This window comes from Neopelma chrysocephalum, unplaced genomic scaffold (assembly GCF_003984885.1).
Source record: "Neopelma chrysocephalum unplaced genomic scaffold, ASM398488v2 Primary Assembly neopelma1_333, whole genome shotgun sequence".
In the NCBI taxonomy this organism is placed as follows: Eukaryota; Metazoa; Chordata; class Aves; order Passeriformes; family Pipridae; genus Neopelma; species Neopelma chrysocephalum.
The window spans coordinates 35,591-54,908 of NW_020897996.1; the positions used below are offsets into that span (position 1 = coordinate 35,591).

The 19,318-nt window shown below is 57.2% G+C and overlaps 1 protein-coding gene across 3 annotated transcripts in view; it reads right to left on the reverse strand.

Moving 5' to 3' along the window:
- Positions 1 to 321: 321 nt before the first annotated feature.
- Positions 322 to 19,318, reverse strand: part of ATF7 (activating transcription factor 7) — a 58,771-nt gene continuing 39,774 nt past the window's right edge. For all 3 annotated transcript variants that reach the window (XM_027705426.1, XM_027705427.1, XM_027705428.1), the window contains exons 4-12: positions 17,615 to 17,733; positions 14,935 to 15,069; positions 14,268 to 14,425; positions 11,847 to 11,946; positions 10,650 to 10,763; positions 9,346 to 9,492; positions 8,372 to 8,569; positions 7,199 to 7,307; positions 322 to 4,644 (exon numbers count right to left, since the gene is read on the reverse strand). In XM_027705426.1, the coding sequence (XP_027561227.1) occupies positions 4,433 to 4,644; positions 7,199 to 7,307; positions 8,372 to 8,569; positions 9,346 to 9,492; positions 10,650 to 10,763; positions 11,847 to 11,946; positions 14,268 to 14,425; positions 14,935 to 15,069; positions 17,615 to 17,733 (1,292 nt within the window). In that variant the 3' untranslated portion in view covers positions 322 to 4,432. The remainder of the gene's footprint in view (positions 4,645 to 7,198; positions 7,308 to 8,371; positions 8,570 to 9,345; positions 9,493 to 10,649; positions 10,764 to 11,846; positions 11,947 to 14,267; positions 14,426 to 14,934; positions 15,070 to 17,614; positions 17,734 to 19,318) is intronic.

Genomic DNA, 19,318 nt, shown 5'->3' on the forward strand with positions numbered 1-19,318 from the left:
CCGACCCAAAACCTGCCGAAATCGCCCCAAACGCTCACCCGAGGCTGCCCCGCGCCACTGCGGCGTCCCCACAAGCGGCTCACCCGCTGTGTCACCCGGGGAGGGGACGCGACACGTCCCACGCCGTCCTGAGTCCAGGCGGTGTCACCGCGGTGGTGACCGAGGGTCATCACAGCACCCTCCACCCGCTGACACCCGCATCGTGAACCCCCCCCGGGCACACTCAGGGGTGTCCGTGGCACAGGTGACACCGGGGATGTTCCCCCCCCCCCCCCCCCCGCCCCCCCCCAAAGCAGAGGGCAACCACCACCATCTCCTGGGTAATATTTTAATGTTATATTTGCAGCATAAATAAAAGGCACGTTACATGTTTGGTACGACACGGCCGAGGGGGGATGTGGGGGGGCTTGGGGCGTGTCCCCCCGGGTCCCCCCCGCGTCCCCGGGCCCCCGCGGGGGCTGTGAGGACCCGCTCACAGGAGCCCGTGCGGAGGGGGGGGTCCCTCGGGGGCTGCGGGGGGGGGGGGGGGTTCAGCTAAAAAGGAGCTGCCCCGCGGCGGCGGCCGATCTACGATATATGGGTGCATATACGCGTCGATATGGACTGATAGATACTACACGGTTACGCTTCTCGGGGCGGGGGGGTCCTTTTTTTTTTTGGCTTCTTCCATTATTGATCGTCAAAGCTCGTGGTACAAAAGCAGCTGGGTGCGGGCAGGGGGTGGGGGGAACGCCCAGGACCCTCCTCCCGCGTCCCTCTGTCGCCTCCTGGGCTCGATTTGGGGCATCGTCGCTGCCAGAGCCCCCCGTGTGCACGGAACTGGGCGGGGGGAACCGAACAGAAACGGGTCCACGGGTCCGAAAATGGCACATTTCCCATCCGAGCCGCCAAATTCCCGAACCAGGGACCAGTCTCGGTGAGCGGAAAAAGCGGCATCAACCCTTCCCACCCGTCCGGTCCTGAGGGACTCGGAAGCCAACGAGGAGAATTTTCATCTCTGCCAGAGGGAAAGGAGGGAAGGAGCAGGAGCTCCCTCATCACGAACTCCCCGGGGTCGTGGTTTTGAGCCATTTGTTCCTGTTCAATCTTACAGTTGTGATAAAAATCGGTAAAACTCGACTCCCACGGGCTGATCCTGCTCTCTGGGCTCCCCCCAGCTCGACTCCAACTCAAAGGAGCCCTTTCAACCCTGCAGGGCTCCCATGAGGAGCCCCCGTGTCACCCTCCCCCCATTTCAGGCAGAGGGATGGAGATCCCGGGGACCCAAACACGGGATGGGGTCGGGGGGAGGCAGGTGGAAGCCCTGGGACACCCCAGGGTTCCGGGGGAGCAAAGTGCAGGTGCCCGGCACTGCCGAGCGGGGCCTGGGGCTGCCACCCCCCGGGAGCCTTGGAAAAGCAGGAGAAATCACCACAGAGCAGAAATCAGGTTGTTTCGCCCCAAAGGCAGCTGCAAAGTCTTCAGGCAAGAGTTGAAACAGCATGGAGAGGAGGAGGAGGAGGAGGAGGAGAAAAAGCCACCTTCATCCCACCTGTCCTCAGAGGGAGACCCAGCACCACCAACCTGACAGGAAATCCGACTTCCCACCCAAAAAAACCCCAATCTCCTGCACGTCCATCAGCAGCACCATGCCAGCCTGGGGAGGGAATTGACCCCAGTGAGGGACGAGCATCACCCCTGTGCCCCAAAATGACTCCTGGGACATCACCCATCACCTGGATGGGAGCAGAGGATCCTCCTGAGGCTGGATCCCTGTGGATTCCTGTTTTGCACCATCCAACTCCATCCCAGCACGAGAAATGGGACCTGAGCCCGCTCCGGGATCTGCTTCCAGGGCACCCTTTGAGGTAAAACACACCTGAAACGGGCACAGGGAGCTCCAACCCTGCGACTGAAGCAACAGTAAGTCCAGGTACGGCCAAATGCTTGTTCCCTGCTTGTTCCCTGCTTGTCCCTGCCCAGGTTTGGAGCTTTCCAACCGCCTTTTCCTGGATTTGCAGAATTTTCAAGGCACTAAAGCGCTGGCGATGGGAGATGTGGGAATGGGGTGTGCACTGATGGCATCGGGGCATGGAGGGAGAGGGAGAAAAGCTGCTCCTGCACCCCCATCCCAGTGGGGCCACCAGGATTCCCTGGAGTGCTGAGGCAGGAAAAGCCCTTTGTGGGCTGCAGGCTCGGCTCTCCCATCACACAGAATCCAGCCACTTTTACTCCCCGAGGGTAAAACAAGGGGCTGGGGAAGCTGCTGCCTTTGATACAAGCACTGTCCCAGATTTTCCATCTCTCCACCCTTTTCTCACTCTTGATCCTGCCAGTGAAGCCCCCACTGCCCTTCATCTTTCCTTCCCCCCAGACCCCGCAGCAAACAGGGAACCAGCAGTGGGACCAGCCCAGAGCTCAATTCCTTCCTCTTCTCACCAACACTTTTCCTGGAGGGACAGGTTTTCCTGCAGAGCTGAGTGCTGGGATGGCCCAGGAGGAGCTGCCAGACACCACCACTCCCTCCACACCATGGGATGAGACCTGCACCTCCTGCAAACCCTTGGTCTTAGATCCTGATCCCCCCAAAACAGGCCTGACCCCCTGTTGTGCCTCACCCAGCCCAAAACCCTTAGAATCATAGAATCAGCTGGGTTGGAAGGGACCTCTGAGATCATCAAGTCCAACCCTTGATCCAACCCTGCCTGGTCATGTCCTGGGTTGGGACTGGGAATACTGGAAATATCTGTGAACCCAGGGACTGTGCAGGAACAGCTTTACAGCAGGGAAAGGCGGGTCTGGGGGGCTGTGTGGGATCCAAACCAGAGGCTGGATGTGACCCCAATCGCAGACAGGAGTTGGAATGAGCAGGAGAACAGAGGGAGGAGTGCAGGAGCAGCAACACAAACCAACCCCAGACCACGAGTGGTCGGTGTGGTCGCAGAGGTGAGGAAGACCTTGGGAAAGAGGGAGGGGAAGACAGATCCCATCCATGGAAAAACCCAAACCACTGGACTTCCCAGTCCGTGATGAGATCCCAGGTTTCCTGCTCAGCCTTTGCTTTGGGTTTTGCTGTCCCTGGAAACCTTCCAAGTCTGGGGAAGCCAAACAAAAATCACTTGGACAAACCAACTTGGCTCCAAAGTGGCGAAGTGCGACCTGAGGGGGAGGAGGGCTTGGCTGAGGAGGAACCTGGGAGGGGGAGGAAGACTATGGGCTGATGCAGCTCCATGGACCATGACAAGATTCCTTCCAAGAGCCCGAACACACGTGAAACCCCTTCCCATTTCCAAACTACCGGCTCCAATTGGCACCTCGGGAAGCACAGACGGACACACACGGACACACACGTGCCAAAGGCCCACCTGGCAGGAAAACAGACCCAATTCCAAGAGTCTCCCAACATGGAGGGTGGGTTCTTAACCTGCCCTATGAACTGGAAGCTCCATGAATCCTTTGTTTGCTCTGGCTGGGAAGCAACGGATGCTCCGTCACCGCGAGCAGAACATCATCGTGAGGAAGAGGCAAAAGATCAGGCAGGGTCACCATCCCGTGCTCCCTCCCCTCGGAACAGGCAACTAATCCACGATTTAAGGCCACCATTATTAAGGTCATCGAGGTCACGTGTGTGGGAGATGATCCCTGGGAACGGAGGGATGGGTTTGCTCAGGTGTGCGGGATGCAGGATTTGGGGACTCACACGTCGCTGCCTGCTGGGTCCTTCCCTGAATCCCAGAGTGCCCGGTCCCTGGGGATGCCCACCAGCACTGGTTTGCCGTGGGGAAGACGGGAGCAGCCCCGTGGCTGCCTGGACAGGCCGTACCTTTCCCAGCACCTGGAGCAGCACCTGAGCACCCGCAGCTCCCGGCATGGCACCGGTGACCGGGAACACGTGTCCCCTTCTCCCAGCCAAATTTCCAGCGGTCACACTCCCGTCGTGTCCAAGATCCACCACTGGAATTCGGGAGTGAGGAGACCGACCTCAATCTCCGTATGCTCAGAGCTCCAGGAGGCTCCTGTGCCAAGGTGCAACGTTTCAGGGAGCGGGAGCAGGGACGAGCAGACGCCTGGGAGCAGCACTGAGGGTCAGAGCCCCCCTGAGCCCCTCTGCTGAGGGCAGGGGGGCAGAGAGAGGGGGCTTGGAGCAGGGACTGTGCCGAGGGGATCCCCAGGCACGGAGGTTTAGTGTTACCATGACGGATCCCTGCCAGCCCACCTTTCCGGGGGCTCCTCAGAGGGGGCTCTGGGAGCTGGGGGGGCTCTGCCAAGTGCCAGCTGAGGGACTGAGGGCACTGTACAGGCTGTGCAGTGGGAAAGCGCCAGAGCTGCCCTTAACTCGGAAAAAAAAAAAAAACAACAAAACAAAAAACCCCAAAAAAAGAAATTAAAATCCTCGTGAGCCCGCCCTGGGCAGGACCAGGGCCGTGGTCAGTCTGTGCTCGGCTCCGGGCCATCATCTGCCGGCAGACTGGGACTGTGGGGCCATGATGACGTGGGAGGGCAGGCCCAGCTCTGTCCTTTGCCCGGCCATCTGCGTCAGCACCGAGGTGGCCACGGCCTCGGCCGCCGAGCGCACGCTGAGCCCGTTCGGGGCGGCCGACGCGGAGCTGTGCTGGATGACGGGCGCGGGGGAGCCCGTGGGCTCCGAGCTCTCCTTCGGGCTCTCTGCTCCGACGGGGAAGGAGGGGAGGGGAAGAAGAAAACAAGGTTAGAGAGAGGTTGTGGGGGTGGTGGTGGTGGCACGGCGAGGGGGAGGGAGGTACGGGTTGATCGCTCACCTTTCCAGCCTGGAGCAGAGGGAGGATGATTCCCGTGGAATCCCAGCTCCCCCCACCAGGGCAGGCACTCCCCTCCAGGCCCCAGCCCACCCCAAGCAGCTGTTGGGTAAAAGCTGCTAAACACTGGAAACAAAAGCTGATTCAAGGACTGGAAACGAAACTGCTTTGAGTTGGGATCTAACGACCCTACCCAGGTCCTGCCGGCCCCAGTCCCTTGGAGAAGCACCATGGAATCCTCCTGAATTCCGGCCAGGAAGCCACAAAGTGCAGGCTGGGCCTCGAGGAGGGTGGCACTGGCATAACCTTCACCCTAATCAATGTGTTTCCTCGTTACAAGGAATTAACTTCCCCCCATGCCACCTCCTCTCCTCCAGGACACTGAGCCCTGAGACCGGGTGGGTGGGCAAGGGAAGAGGTGAACCACAATCCCTTTGGCAGAGCCAAGGGCTGGGCTCTTCAGGGCATTTTTGATATAAATTACCTGGTTTGCTCTTTATTGTTCTCCAGGGCATTAAAATCAACCAGAGTCCCTTTGTTTGCCCCATTTCTTTTGGTAGATTTGAAGCAACGTGACTGAGGGGATGGGGGCAAACCAAGGCAGAGCCCTTCTTCCCTGCTCTGTTCAGCTTCCAGGACTTTGGATTCTCTCCCCCAAAGAGCCCCCAGAGCTCCTCACCCAGAGGATAATTTGTGAGCTATCAAATGCTGTGGTGAGGACAGTCAGAGCTCTCTTTGGGGTACACACTCATTATCCACAGATGCCAGGAGGAAATTCCCTCCTGAGCACTTGGGCAGATGAATTACAGGTGGGAAGGGGTCACCTTCCTTTGAAAAAGCCAAATTAAGGCAGGAACTGGGATACTTCTTCCACATCAAGACAGTAAAACCCTTGACACTGGGGGGAAAAAATCAGGGAAGGGGTTTATAACCTCACTGGGCACCAGAAAATGGACTCTGAGGTTCAGTTTTCCATCAGGTGCTTGGACATCATTCCCCTTTCCCAGATGGCTTCTGCCTTCCCTCGGGAAACCTCAGCCTGGGTGAAAGCCATGGCAGCACAGCAGGTTGGAGAAGGTTGAGCAGAGCAATGTAATCATCTGGCATCCCAAAAATCAGGAGATTTACAAGATATTAAAAATAAACCACCCAAGTGTACAGGAGGCAGCTACAATTCCATCAGGGAATCTGGGGCTTTGTTACAGGACCAGCCACAAACCTCAGCAATAAAAAGGGCAGAGGGGAGGGGGGCACAGGGGAGGGGGTGAATCTCATTTTTAGTATTCAGATGTGTCATGAATTCCTGTTATTGCAGTGGGCAGACTTGTGAGGAATAGTAATAGGAATTGTAAACTTTGGAAGTGAACAAGGGGGGAAAAAAATGAGGTCTCCTGCCTGGGTTCTGCAGGGCTGGGACACAGGGACAGCCACGACCACATCACTCAGGCCCTGAGTCACTGCAGTGAGTGACAACGAGTGGGCTGGGCCAGACCCTTCCAGGACAACATTCCCAGGGAGGGGATCAAGGGCCAACCCTCAAGGACATCAGCTTTTTTTAATTTATTTGTTTTTGCTTCCTTCGTTTTTTCTGTTCCTCCTTCCCTTCTCTCCTCTCATCCATCCCTGCCTCTCCTCCCATTATTCCAGGCAACACTAGAGGACTCCAGCGTCCTCCCAAAGCCTCACAGCCTGGAATTGGTACTGCAGGCAGGGCAGAAGGACCCAGGATTGTGTTTAGCTCCTGGGTTGATTATAATGAAATAGGCAGCATTCAAAAAAAAGAAAAAAATGAAGGAAAGAAAAGAAGATAAAAAAGAGGCTTTTTTGCTTCCAAACCGAGCCAGTTTGATGGGAATTGCAGAGAATGAGCTATGGAGCCCTATGATGTCATTTATAGTCTGGCCTTTCCTGACTCTGCCTTTGCTTTGGAGCAGCAAGAGTTTTTAACTTCAAAGAGAATATCAAGTGCTTGGCACGTCGCCAGGAGCAGGGAGAGACTCCAGGGAGAAGCAGACACGTGGATCTCTGTCCAGTATCCCACACCAGAGAGGCAGAGGGAGGCACACACCTCCTTCCCTCGAAAGATCTCATACACCAGTTCAAGTGCCAATTTGGGGGCTCCTCCTGAGCCTGGGGGCTGCACCAGCAGCAAATGCCCTCAGGCACACGTGGGATTCTTGGGGTGTCCTGTGCATGGCCAGGAGTTGGACTGGATGAGCCTCGTGGGCCCCTGCCAACCCAGGGTGTTCTATATTCTCCATGCCCTGTGCTGTGTGCTCCATTCTGTGTTTCTGTGACACAGCTCTGCCCTCTCACTGCAGTGACTGGAAGCTGACGGGGCACAGACCGAGAGGAGAACTCCCTCCCTTCCTTTACAGCTCATAACCCTGACCTGCTCAGACCCACTCAAAGGTTACAGGGACCAGCAGAAGCCCATCACTCACCCAGGTAGCCCTGTGTCTTCTTCTGCAGCGCCGTGACAGGACAGTCCTTGTGGGCCAGCAGCAGCTGCTTGAGCTGAGCCACCTCGTTCCTCAGCAGCGTCACCTCATTCTGAAGGGGACAAACACACATGGGCATCACTCACAGCAGCCCCAGCAGCACCAGGATGTTCATGGGTGTACTGCAAACTAACCTGAGATACCTCTGGCCCAAGAACACCCAGCAAAGTTCTTGGATTTGAGGAATTTAAGACATGGGCTGCAGTGCTTCCCTGCCACCAGCTGCAGAGCCCTTGCTACAGTCACCTAACCCTGGGCAGAGCTTTTCCTGAGCCCTCCTGCCAATGCCACCTGCCAGAGGGACACTCTGGAGTGCTGCTGGCTCTGGTGAGACATGTGGGAGTGTACAACCAGCCCAGCCCAGGCCGTGGGGGGACATCGCAGCTTCTCCACGCTCTCAGTACCTCTGTGAGCTCCTGTGAGCCAGGTCCGCTCCCCAAAAACCTGTACAGTAGATTATTCCACTGCCCAAGGAAATAGTTTCTATAATTGTCTTGGGAAGAGAATAAAAACACCACAGTCAGAGCTCCAGCAAAGATCCCAGTGCCCGAGTCACTGGCCCAGAATGGAGCCAAGCTCAGTCCTCACCTCACCCTCAGCCAGTGCTGAGAGCACTAACAGGGCTTGTGGCACTGGGAGTGAAATCTGTATTTTCAGGTGTGCTGCACCTCTGCTTGGCATGCCAGGGTGCTGCCAAGAGCCAGGGAAACCCAGTTCTCCAGAGAAAAATCCGTCTGCAGAGCCTCCCTGCTCCCCCCTGCTGGGTCCAGTGTTCAGGGAATGGACCTGGCAGAGCTCTCCCTCACTCAGGGAAATTCCACTCTGGGAAAAACAGCTGCTTCCCGAGGCTCCGTGTGCTGCCTCCAAGGTTGGCAGCCAGAGGGCAGAGCCTTTCCAGGGGCAATAGGGAGAGAAAAACGAGCTCTGAGGTGCTCTTCCCCCAAAAAGATGGAAAGCCAGGAGTGAAATCTGGGCAGGGAGGCAGCAATCCTGCTCCAGAGAGAGAGAGCAGCACCCGAGCACACGTGGGCTCTGCGGCACGGGGCGGACGTTCCCTCGGGAGCGACGTTCCCAACGCCGGCCAAGGGCTGCTCTCAGCCCCGGTTACATACTCACGCTCAGCTGGATGTTCTGGGTGGTGAGTTCCTCGGCTTTCTTCTCCAGGGAGGACACCCAGAGCTTGCGCTTCTGCCGGCAGCGGGAGGCGGCCGCCCGGTTCCGCTCCAGGAACCGCTGCCGGCGCTCGTCCGGATCCTCGTCCACCGTGCGCTTGCGGCGCCCGCCCGTGCTGGGGGTGGGCTGGGCAGGGGACACCTGGGGATGGGGCAGGTGGGAGACACTGAACAGCAGCTCCGGGGCAGGCAGGACACGGCGGTGTCACCACGGCTCGGCTGGGAGAGCTCAGCCCCGCTCGATCCCGCTGCCGCACCCGCCGAGGTGCCACCTCTTGTTTGGGGTCAGGAAGTGTCACGGAGCAAACGGCAGTTTCTGAGTGGGCAATCTGCTTGAAAAATTAATTTGGGTGAACTTTCCCCCAGCATCTTCAGCTAAACAAGCTCTTGGAGGTAAATGGTACCAAAGGATTCTGTAAAGTTGCGCGTTTGCCGGTTTTATTTTGGGAGAACAAAGGAAAAGCCAGCGAGGGCTGATGGTGCAGCAGCCCCGACTGCAAGGGGCAATTACACCCGGGGAGTGCAGCCACACTCCAGCACTTGCTGTCGGGCAGCATATGGATATTAAAACTTCTGGAAGCCCATCCAAGTGACGGAGCAGGTGGCGATCCTGATGGAAGGCTGGCATTTGGCTGGCTGGCAGGAGCCAGCGGAGCTGATTGCCTGAGAGGGGAGCGTTTAACCCCAGTAATTGAGCAGGGAGAAGAGAGGGAAACATTCTTTCCAAACTCCAGACCTCGTCAGGCAAATGAAAGCGGTGCTGGAGCTTCTGCCTGGTGGGCTGTGAGCGGCATTGGAAAAACAGGGCTTTAACCCATTCTGCAAGGGAGGAAGCTGCGGTTTTCCTCCTCTTTCCCCAAGCCCAGGAACCCCCCAGCACCTCCAGCCCCGCCTCGTGGGGCAGCAGCAGCAGCAGACCTGTGGCTGAGCAGGGGAAGGGGCGTCGGGGTGCTGGACAAGGATCTGGCTCTGCTCCGGACGCGCCGTCACCATCGTGCTGGCTGAGCCCACCACCAGGTTGCTGCCATTCAGTGAGGAGGAGGCCGTCAGGCTGGCCTTCAGCCTCTGTGGAAGGAGGACAGGGGACATCAGGAGACCTGCTCTCCGTGCTGCCAAGGCTCTGAGCAGCTCCTGTCACCCAAGGAGCCACCCTGCTGGGAACAGGCTCTTCAGAGGCTGCGGTTGACTCGAGTCCAACCTAAAGCCATCACCATCTGGCCTGCCCGAAGAGAGAGCAGTGTCCAACCCAACAGACAGGTGTCACATCCCAAAATTGCTACTGCCACTGGCACCAAACCCCTCCCCAGCTGGCAGGCTCCATGGAAAGCTCAGGGATTGAACAGGCTGCAGAGCCCAACTGTTCCTGAGCACCCACAGAGGGGTCCTAGGGGATGGAGAAGGACCCAAACGTGTTTTGCAAGTCCTTTCTCTGGGCAGCCAGGCCAGTATGGCTGTTTTGTGCCTCAGTTTATGATCTCTCTCCCCACCTGAGGCTCTGATCTGCCCCTGAGTCCTGCAGACCCTAAAGCAGGAGTGGGGACAATATGCTGGCAACCGTGAGCAGCACTGCTGGGAGAGTTGGGAGTGCAAACACCTGCCCAGCCCAAAAAATGGGGGCTTCAGAGAATCGTGGAATCATTCAGGCTGGAAAAGCCCTCTGAGATCATTTGAGTCCTGGCACTGCTGAGCCATGTCCCCAAGTGCCACATCCATCAGCTTTGCTTCCCCTGTGCCACATCCATCAGCTTTGCTTCCCCCCTGTGCACACCCAGCCTGAGCTGTGAGGAGCCACGAGAGGAAAGTTCCTCTTGTAAAGTCTTAGTTAATGGGTTTGACATGAGAACCGTGACCAGGATCTCCTGAATTACAGCCCAAACCTCTCCTCCCGTGGCTCTGCCTTCCTCAATCCCACCTCCATCCCATCTGCCATCCTGGAACCAGAGCTCCAGCTGTACCATCAGCCGCCCCCAGGCTGGGGACAGGGTTTGTCCTGACACTCACAGCCTCCTGTGCTGCCAGCGCCGAGCACTGAGTGCTCCAACATTCCTGGTGGCATTTCCAACACCTGTGCTGGGAGCAGGAATTGCTCTGATGGCTACACAGGATTCCAGAGGAATCTTCATGAGGGAAAAGCCTCCAGCCTGGAGTTGCTTGTGGAGGTGGTGGTGAAGGCTGAGGGACAAGGACAACACCGTGACCGTGACCCTCTCCCCAACACTCACCATTTTGGCTTCGGAGTGCACTGGGAGTCCTGACGGGGAAATGGACCCGCTGCTGTTGATGGGAGGCCCAGGAATCCCGGGAATGTTCGGCACCATGGACATCGGCCGAGCCAGCTGCGGGGGAGGGAGGGACACGTGGGTTGGGAAGTTGGAGGTGCTTTGGCTCCGTGGAGCAGCTCTGCAGTAACTCCCTGACCAAGCACATCCATAAATCCTGACAAACGTTTAACTGCTGCCATCCGTTATTCCTGCTGTCACTGAGGGCCACCAGCCACGTTGGTGGCCATGGAGGCTGTTCCAGAATCACCCAAACAAACCAGCCCAGCACAGAGCACAGGGAGGGGGGCAACTCCTTCCCTTCCCTGCCAGTGGGCTCTCCCCCACCAGTACATGCAACAGATGAGAGGGAGGGTTCTGGATCCTCCCTGGTTCTATTGCAAAGCTGCCACAGCACCCACAAAAGGGGAGGTCACAGCGTCCCCTCCTGAGCTTTCTCCCTCAGCAAAGGGAGGGAAAACCAGAATTTGGACATGTTTATAAGTCCCATGGGTGGCAAAGCACTGCAAACTGGGAGGGAAGGGGTGAGGATGTTCCCATGCCCACAGGCCATGACTAGAGGTGTACTTGAGGCGGATGGTTTTAGCCCTTGTGCACTCAAAGCCCCAAGGACGTGCCCAGCAGCACAGACAGGATTCCCAGGGCTGGGGATCAGGAGCTGGAGAGCTCAGAGGACACACTCAACCCCCACCAGGCAGAACTGCAGTGACTCTGCCCCACAGAAAACTCTCTGTGTGCAGAAGGCCAAGCCGAGGCTGGTCTGGCCATTCCCCTGGCCAGCACACACCAACATGTTCCCTGCAAGCTCCGGTGGTTTCAGTGCAGGCACACTGTTCCAAATGGAAGCAGCTAATCAGGGATCCTGCAGCTCCCAGCCCCGGATCGATGGCGTGAGCCATCTGTCCGGGCACGGATTTGCTTTTTTCCCCCAAAACTTATTGCCCTCTAGTGTGATCCACACGTTATTGCTGCCCTGCCAGAGCTGCTCCCTCCTCCTCTTCCTCCTCCTCCTCCGGTCTTATCTCGCACAGAGGGGGAGAGGGATTTTAATGTTTATGAAATGGAAGTGTCTGTGTGTGTTTGGCAGGGGAAAGGCCCGTCCCCTCCTCCACACGGGGCTGTGCTGGAAGCTTCTCTCACCGATATGACAGAAGGCATCTGGACGGGGGGGCCGGGGAGCACGGGCACGGTCTGGCCGTTCGCAAGCTGCACGACGAGTGGGAGGGAACCTGTGGGAGACCTGCAGAAACAACAAGCGGAGTTCTCACAGATTGTTCCAGGTTTATGAGGTCCTGGCGGCCCTGGGAAGCTCAGGGGCAGCAGCACGAGCGAATCCAGTTGGCGGATTTGGGCTCATTTTGCCATTTCTGAGTGGTTTGTTCTGAAGGGGAGGGTGCAGAGCTCAGCTGGGGAGGGGAGGTGAGGGTATCTCGGCCTCTTGCATGCTCGTGGCAGTGTCACACTGGGGTGACCAGGGCTGGCAGTGATGCCTGATGGCCCTGCACGCTCATGGCAGTGTCACATGGGCTGCTCAGGGCTGGCAGGGACACATGGATGTGCCCCGGGCACACCCCAGCTGCCCAAAACACCGTGGCTGCCAAAGCCCTGAGCCACGATGGCCACCTGAACGGAGAGGAAAACACATCCAAGGGCTGAATGTGCTGGAACTCCCTGGGCTGAGCCTGGCACTGCCCGGGCAGCTGCTCCTGCCTACAGGGAACCTCCTGGTCTGTCCACTGCTGAGCTCCCACCAGGGGGTTTTGCAAGGATTCAGCTTCCCATTAACAAGCACTTCTGACTCCAGAGAAAACCCCCTAAATGCAGGGTGGATGCTGGGCTGGCTTGTGCTTACACGGGGAGGTGGGAATAGGGAGATGGGACATCCTGGCTCGCTGCAGGCTGGGGAGGAGGGGATTTCTATTAGAAATAGAACTATTTCTATTGCAGATCCTTCTGCAGTGAAAGGCAGGGATACGCCCCACCCAGGGACACACCCCAAGCAGGGACATTCCCCCTGCCTCCATCCCACCACAAACCCCACTGTGCTCCAGCTCCAACTGTTCAGACTCAGCCTTTCCACGAGAGCAGAGGAAGAACCAGAGCTGCTCTAGATGATGGGGAGAGGAAGGAAACCATCCCTGCCACAGGGGCTGATCTCCTGCTCCTCCTCCTCCTCCTCCAGCCATGTCAGTGCTGTGGGGAACCAAGTGGAGGCAGAGCCGAGCTGGGAGCTCGGCTTTGTGGGAGGGAGAGTAAAATAAATCTGCTGCTGCCTCCTCTGCCAAGCCCGGGGAAGGGGCTGGAGGAGGCCGGGCTGCCTGGGATCCTGGGAGGAGGCTGTGCTGGCACGGTGGGAGGAGCAGGGGACGGTGGGAGGAGCAGGGGACGTGGGTCAGAGGGGGAAGTTCATCCTGCCAATAACTCAGGCTGGAATTTTTAAGGCTGCCTTGGGAACGTGAACGCTCGACTCTCAGTCATTTCTATTGGGCGTCCCAAATCCTCCAGGCTGCTTTGGAAATCCCAGCCCAACCAGGCGAGTTACAGGGAGGTCACAGCCTCCCCTCCATCTCTGTCACGCTGACACCAGCCCCACCACCTTGGCGGTGGCCCTAATGAAGGGACCCTTGTTACCACTGCAGCCCCACCTCTCTCTCTCCAGGTGGGATCTGGGCTGCAAAGAGCACAGCAAATCATACTGAAGCCTAACCTACTGGACACAGCTCCAAACAGCCCCAGAGTCTCTGCCTGGCCTGCAGAGGGACTTACAGTGTCCTGTAGCTACCTCCAGGACAACCACTTAACCCCTCCATGCCTCAAGACAGCATTTAAAACTTTCCACCAGGCCGTCTGGATTGATGGTGCCAGAGGGTCAAAGGCAAACACACATAAAACCATGAAGTGACAGCCCCAAAAATACAAACTGGGCTGGTTAACACAGGGAGCCAGCCCTGACCAGGGGTGACCAGGGAGGAGAAGCAGGAGCATCCAGGGCCACGGAGCAGGAGCATCCTGACACCAAACAGGCAGGGGGGCTAAACATGCATCTCCCAGGGGCTCAGCAATGTGCTCCCTCCATCCTCAGGCTCCTTCCTTTACGTGCAGGGCCGGAGGAGCCAGAGCCTCCATCCTGGTTGTTCCAGGGCAAACAGAAGCAGCAGGTCGTTGGCTGTGCCGAAGCAAACAGCCCCCCCAAGGCAGGGTTGGCTGGGCACAAGAGGTGACACTCAAGAGGCAGCAGCTGTCTGGGAAAACCCCTGAGCCGTTACAGCTCCAGACAATTCCGCAGCGCCGGCTCTGCCCGCGCCCGGTGCCGACAGCCAGCGCCGTGTTTGTGTTCAGGGAGTGTTTTCATCTCTCCCCACAGTGAGTTTTGCTTCGTCTCGTTACTCCAGCACAATTAGTTCCCGTTTCCTGCACTCCCATCCCCATCCTGCTGCTGCAGACAGTGCCCAGCGAGGCCCTTATGCCCACGCAGCTGCAGCGGGGCCGGCGGCACCTCCGTGGCTCTGGCACTCAGGGAACTCATCCAGGGGGTAATTCCTGCCCCTGCTCCGTACTCACCCCAGCTGTCTGTTGGAGGGGGGGGCCTGGGTGATGACGGAGGTGGGGGATGGCAGTGTGGGGTGCAAGGGGTCGTAGCCCAGGTGCAGGGGCAGCGAGCCGGGGCGCACGATGGTGGGAGTGGGCGTGGAGAGGATGACAGGCTTGGAGGGGATCTCCTGGAAGGGAAAACAGAAAACAGGGGAGCCGCTGTTAATTACCAGTTAATTACCACAGGGCTGACTCTTCCTCTTTAGGGAAAATTCAGGCACTTTTGTCACAGAACCCCGGGGATGGAGGGGAGCACCTCTCCCGAAGACACAGGTATCTGGTGTCAGTGCAGGGAGCGGGGCACAGGAATTTACACTCCAGATAATCCCCCTCTCCCAATCCCCACCTTATACAGGTGGTGAAAGTGTCACCTGGACCAACCTGCTCCAAATCCCCACCCCCCAGGACACAGGGAAGAGCAAGGCTTTGTGCATCAGCCAAACCCACCGGGAGCCTCCAGGGCAGCAACGGTGCATTTTAGTGAACCATTTCTGAGGTGCATTTTAGTGAACCATTTCTGTCTCAAACGGAGGGAAATCAGACCTCAAAGAGCCCAAATCAGGCCTGGGCAGCCATGTGGACAAACAGGTTCCCACCTGGAAAAGGGGCACCACCACCTCGTGCTGGGGAGCCTCACCTTCTCCTTGTGCTGGGGTGACCGTGGGTGGGACACGGGGCTGTCTGGGGGGGACGAGTCCACCTCCACCGGCTCCTCCTCCTTGATCTTGATCTCGGGAGTGGAGGGCAGGGACATGTCCAGGGCTCCGGCGCTCTGCGGGGAAAAACCAGCCACGGATTGAAAGGACAATTAGCTCATATTGTTTGAGAAACATTCGGCTGCTCCCAGAGGAAGAGCTCCAGCTCCGAGCTCTTGCCAAATTATTATTATTTATTTGTAGTGAAGCAGCATCTGGGAGCCCGAGGCGGGAGAGCGGTGCCGCGCCGGCCCCGGCCAAACAGAGACAGAGGCCCAGGAACGACAGTCAGCCCCAGATGGCACCAGTTTGTGGGTTCTCAGTAACACACACGAGTTTTCCATGGCCTATTTTTACATTTTCTTTTTTTAATAAAAGGGCTCTGCTAAGGAGGACAGGTACCAAAGCCAAATGCCTGCGAGTTACAGGAGGCACTTTCATTCACAGAAGAGCTGTAAAGCATTGTATAAATCAGCCTGAATTATTTTATTACCCGATTATCAAAAGCAAACAAAGAGCCATGCAAGTTATTAAATATCTATGAGCGCCCCATTAAAACAAAACCCAACCATATGCCTGAACCTGGCGACTTGCCACCACCCTGGGATCCAGCAGGGCCACGTGCCCCAGTTGAACCAGTTAACGACTTGCTGGGGCTGCAGGGTGACAACAAGGTGGGGGGACAGCTAAACTGAGCTAAACCTGTCCCCTTCCAAGAACTGGAGGGAGAGAAGTGCCGGGAGAAGATGGTGCAGGGAGCGGTGGAGGAGCGAGACACGGATGGCAGGATGCGGCACCAAATCACCCGGTCCCTCCTCCCGGCCAGGCAGGAGAAACTGTCCCTAAATCAGCCCTGACAACTGTTTGTCCACCCTGTTCTCCCTCCCTTCACCATCCATCCCCACGGTCCCCTTTGCTGGCTGAAAGTCCATCCTGGTATCTGCCCTAAACCCCCTCCTGCCACACTGTGAGTCCTCTCAGGGCAGGAAAACTGCAGCAAAAGGGTAAATCTGGGCACCTAAGGATGGTTGAGAGCGGGGTGAGGCTCCAGCCCCTCTGCTCGGGGGTGTTTTAGAGCAGGATGAGGCTCCAGCCCCTCTGCCCTTCCCAGATTTCCTGGGGGCTTTGCTTGCGGTAGGTGCAGTAACCATTTACCTGCCCTCCTCACGCAGAGATGTTGCTCTGGGAATCACAAAGGAGCAGGGATTAACATGCAGGGAAGTTTCAAACCACTTAAAGTGCCTCCAGGGAAGCTCCTGCTGTGCCTGTGTTTTTAATTAACGTGCTGGTGTGAGACCACCCTTGGAACTGGAGGACAAACACCAACTGGATGCTGGAAGCACCTCAGAACCGCAGCTCTGGCCAGGTCCGGGCAGTGACCAGCCAGCTGGGCACGGGACCTGCCTGGGCAGGGGGGTTTTGAAGGGATGATGTTTCCCGTAACGCCCAACACCACCCCAAGCTTCACGAGCCCCCTCCGCGGCTGCCGCAGGAATATTTAGACTGCAGCCACCCTAAAGCAAAACCCAGGAGAGCAGCCCCGGGCCGGAGAGGCGGCTGGGAGGCCGCAGAGCCCAGGAGCTGGGTGGTCTCCCTGCCCAGACCCGGCTGCTCGGCATTTCCATGTGAAACCCCAGCGGCGGCTCCTTCTCCCGGCGCTGCCAGAACAAAGGGCAGGAGCTGGGAGCGGGGAGCAGCCCCCGCCGCATACCAATGAGAGAGATCAATTTCGGTTTAAAGAGCCTGTTATTGGGGGAGCGGGTGGAAGCCAGGTTTCAGTTTTAATTCTGAATTCCTCCGTTCCCCATCTCGGGAAGATTTACGCGGCTCCGCTCCCGCAGTTTATTTCCGAGCAGCGCCGCTGACTGCGAGCGTATGTACGGACATACATCAATTTAGTAAATGTATGTGCCAGGCTGAGAGCCCAGCACGCATCTGCTGCTCCTCGAATCCGGCAAAGGGAGGAGGAGGGGGGGAAAATGTCCTTAATTAGCTGCTTTCTGATGAGATCCCGTTGTCCTTCAGACCCTCGCGCTCCGGAGGCTGCAGGGGCAGCCTGGATCGATGGCGCTTTGCAGAGGGAGCTCTTTGTTAGGAAAAGCTTCCCTACTCCACGGAGCCCCTCTCTCTCTATTTCCACGTACCAGACACCCTGGAAATGCCAAAGGCACTGGCTGGGCCTGGTCCCTTCCCTGTGACTGCACCTCAGAGGCACCATCATTTTGGATCTCGACCCCCAAGGAGGCTCTGAATGAGATTTTGCCGAGATCTCGTCCTGTCCTTCCCCGCAGCTCCTTCCCAAAGTGTGAGGCATTTTGGGTACTACTCCCCCCCCCCCTTTTTTTTTCTTCTCTTTCTTTTTTTGAAGTGAAAAGCCAAAGGAATAATAAACCATTAAATCCTTTCTCCGCAGGGCTCGGATCGCAGGATAACCAGCCAAAGTCATCCGAGTTACAAAAATAAAGCCCCCCACATGGCAGCAAATTAAACCTGAGAGCAACTCAGTTACCCAAGGGCATGTGCCTTTCATCAGAGCAGCCCCTGCCCCCCCAGTCCATCGTGGCCCTCCCCTCCAGTTTGCTCCCAGCACAGTTTTATGGCACCGTGGCCTTCGCCTCTTGCCTTTTTCTCATCATCCTCAGCAGCTTTCTTGAACTCGTGCTCGAAGGAACTCGCCAGCTCATTGAAGAGTCCCACCTCCTCACAGTTCTTCAGGAACCGAGTCGGGGTCGGAGTCTGATCTGGTTTGGGTTAGAACACCAAGAATTGGGTCAAAGAGAGACCAGAAAATGCGTTTCACCCACCTGGGTCCTTCTCTGGGGAGCCCTGGGGAACGTGGCCTCTGTTTTGTGGAAGTCTGGGTGCTCTGTCACTGAGGTGTGTGTCACCTTCTGAAAACAAGTGACAATTTGGAACGGGGCAATAATTTCTCATTGGTTGTGTTTCTCTGGTGTTTAAAGAAATAATCATTGGAGCAAGAGGGACTACGGGGATTTCTGTGAATTCTGGGCTGGGGGTTGTGTGTCCTGCCCCTCCCACACCGAGGTTTTGCTCGTCCTCAGCTGGACAAGGAGGGAAAAGTCAGGGGGGGTTTGATCTCCCTGAAACAGCAGATCTTAAAAACATGGAGTGGTGAGAGGGTAAAGCAGCTGATGGGAGCAGCTCCACGGCCGGGCAGAGTCCTCACAACCACCACTGTCCACAGCCATCCCTCGGGGCTGTTCTCCACCACATTAACACATTGAGTCATGATCTCTCTGGCCATCACCCAGGCCATAAAAGCAGAAGGAAAACTCTCTGTTTTCAGCCAGCCTCCCATTCCCTAGTGCCGGCAGGTCAGGAGTCCTGGAGCCTCGCACGAGCACGTCAGACCCAAAGGATCCAGCCCACAGAAAACCACCAGGATTTTCATGCACAAAGGGGATCCCTGGGATAGTTTGGCCTGATCTGCATTAAACACCAGCTGCCTGGTGCTCCTGGTTCCAGCACAGCACCTGAAGTGTCTGTGGAAGACGTGCCCCATGATTCCACACCAGGCAGGGTGGAGCCTCCTGTATCCTTTGGGAAGGGACTCCAGTGATTCCTTGCCTTGCTGCTGTGGAACTACACTTCATTTCCAGCCTGACTCCAAACCCTCCCCGCTGGGTTTGTCACTAAAGCAAAGGCCCCCTTTGGGCACCTTTGTCTTCCCCCCAGGTCCCAATTCATAAACCCAGGAACTTTGTCAACTAAAGCTCTCGGCAGGAGGTTGTTTTTGCAGGGATTTATCAGCTCCCAGGGCTCTTTTCAGACCATTCCCTGTTTAGCAATGTCCTCCTGAGTTGCACACGCCAGCTCAGGGCACAGATCTCCAGCAGTTTCTACGGAGTACAAACAAAGCCGTGGAACCTCTCTGGTCCTGCCCTTCCCCAATCCGTACCTCAGGAATTGCAGCAGCTCCTGTCTCACCCCACAAGTTCCCATATAAATGACTCTCCTGCTGCCAGCTGTAACCAGCCCAGAGAACAATTCTTTATGACCCTCCTTAGCTCAGCCACGGCGCCTCAGCCAGACACGCACCGGGTCCTGCTCCTGCCACACGGCTGCTGCTGCCCTGGGCTCGGCACAGAGGGAGGGAGCAAGAAAACCCAGAGACAAAATGGTGGTTTAAAAAAAAACCCAGGACAGAAGGAATGTCAGGCAATAACGGCCTGGATCTCACTGCTCCAAGGCAGCAGGGTTTATAACCTTCACACCCCCTCCAGCAGCTCCAGCAGCAGGGAGAGACCGTGTTAGACAGGCTGGTCCTGCCCTGGCCATGGATAAATCAGTTTTGAGGGGGTTTAG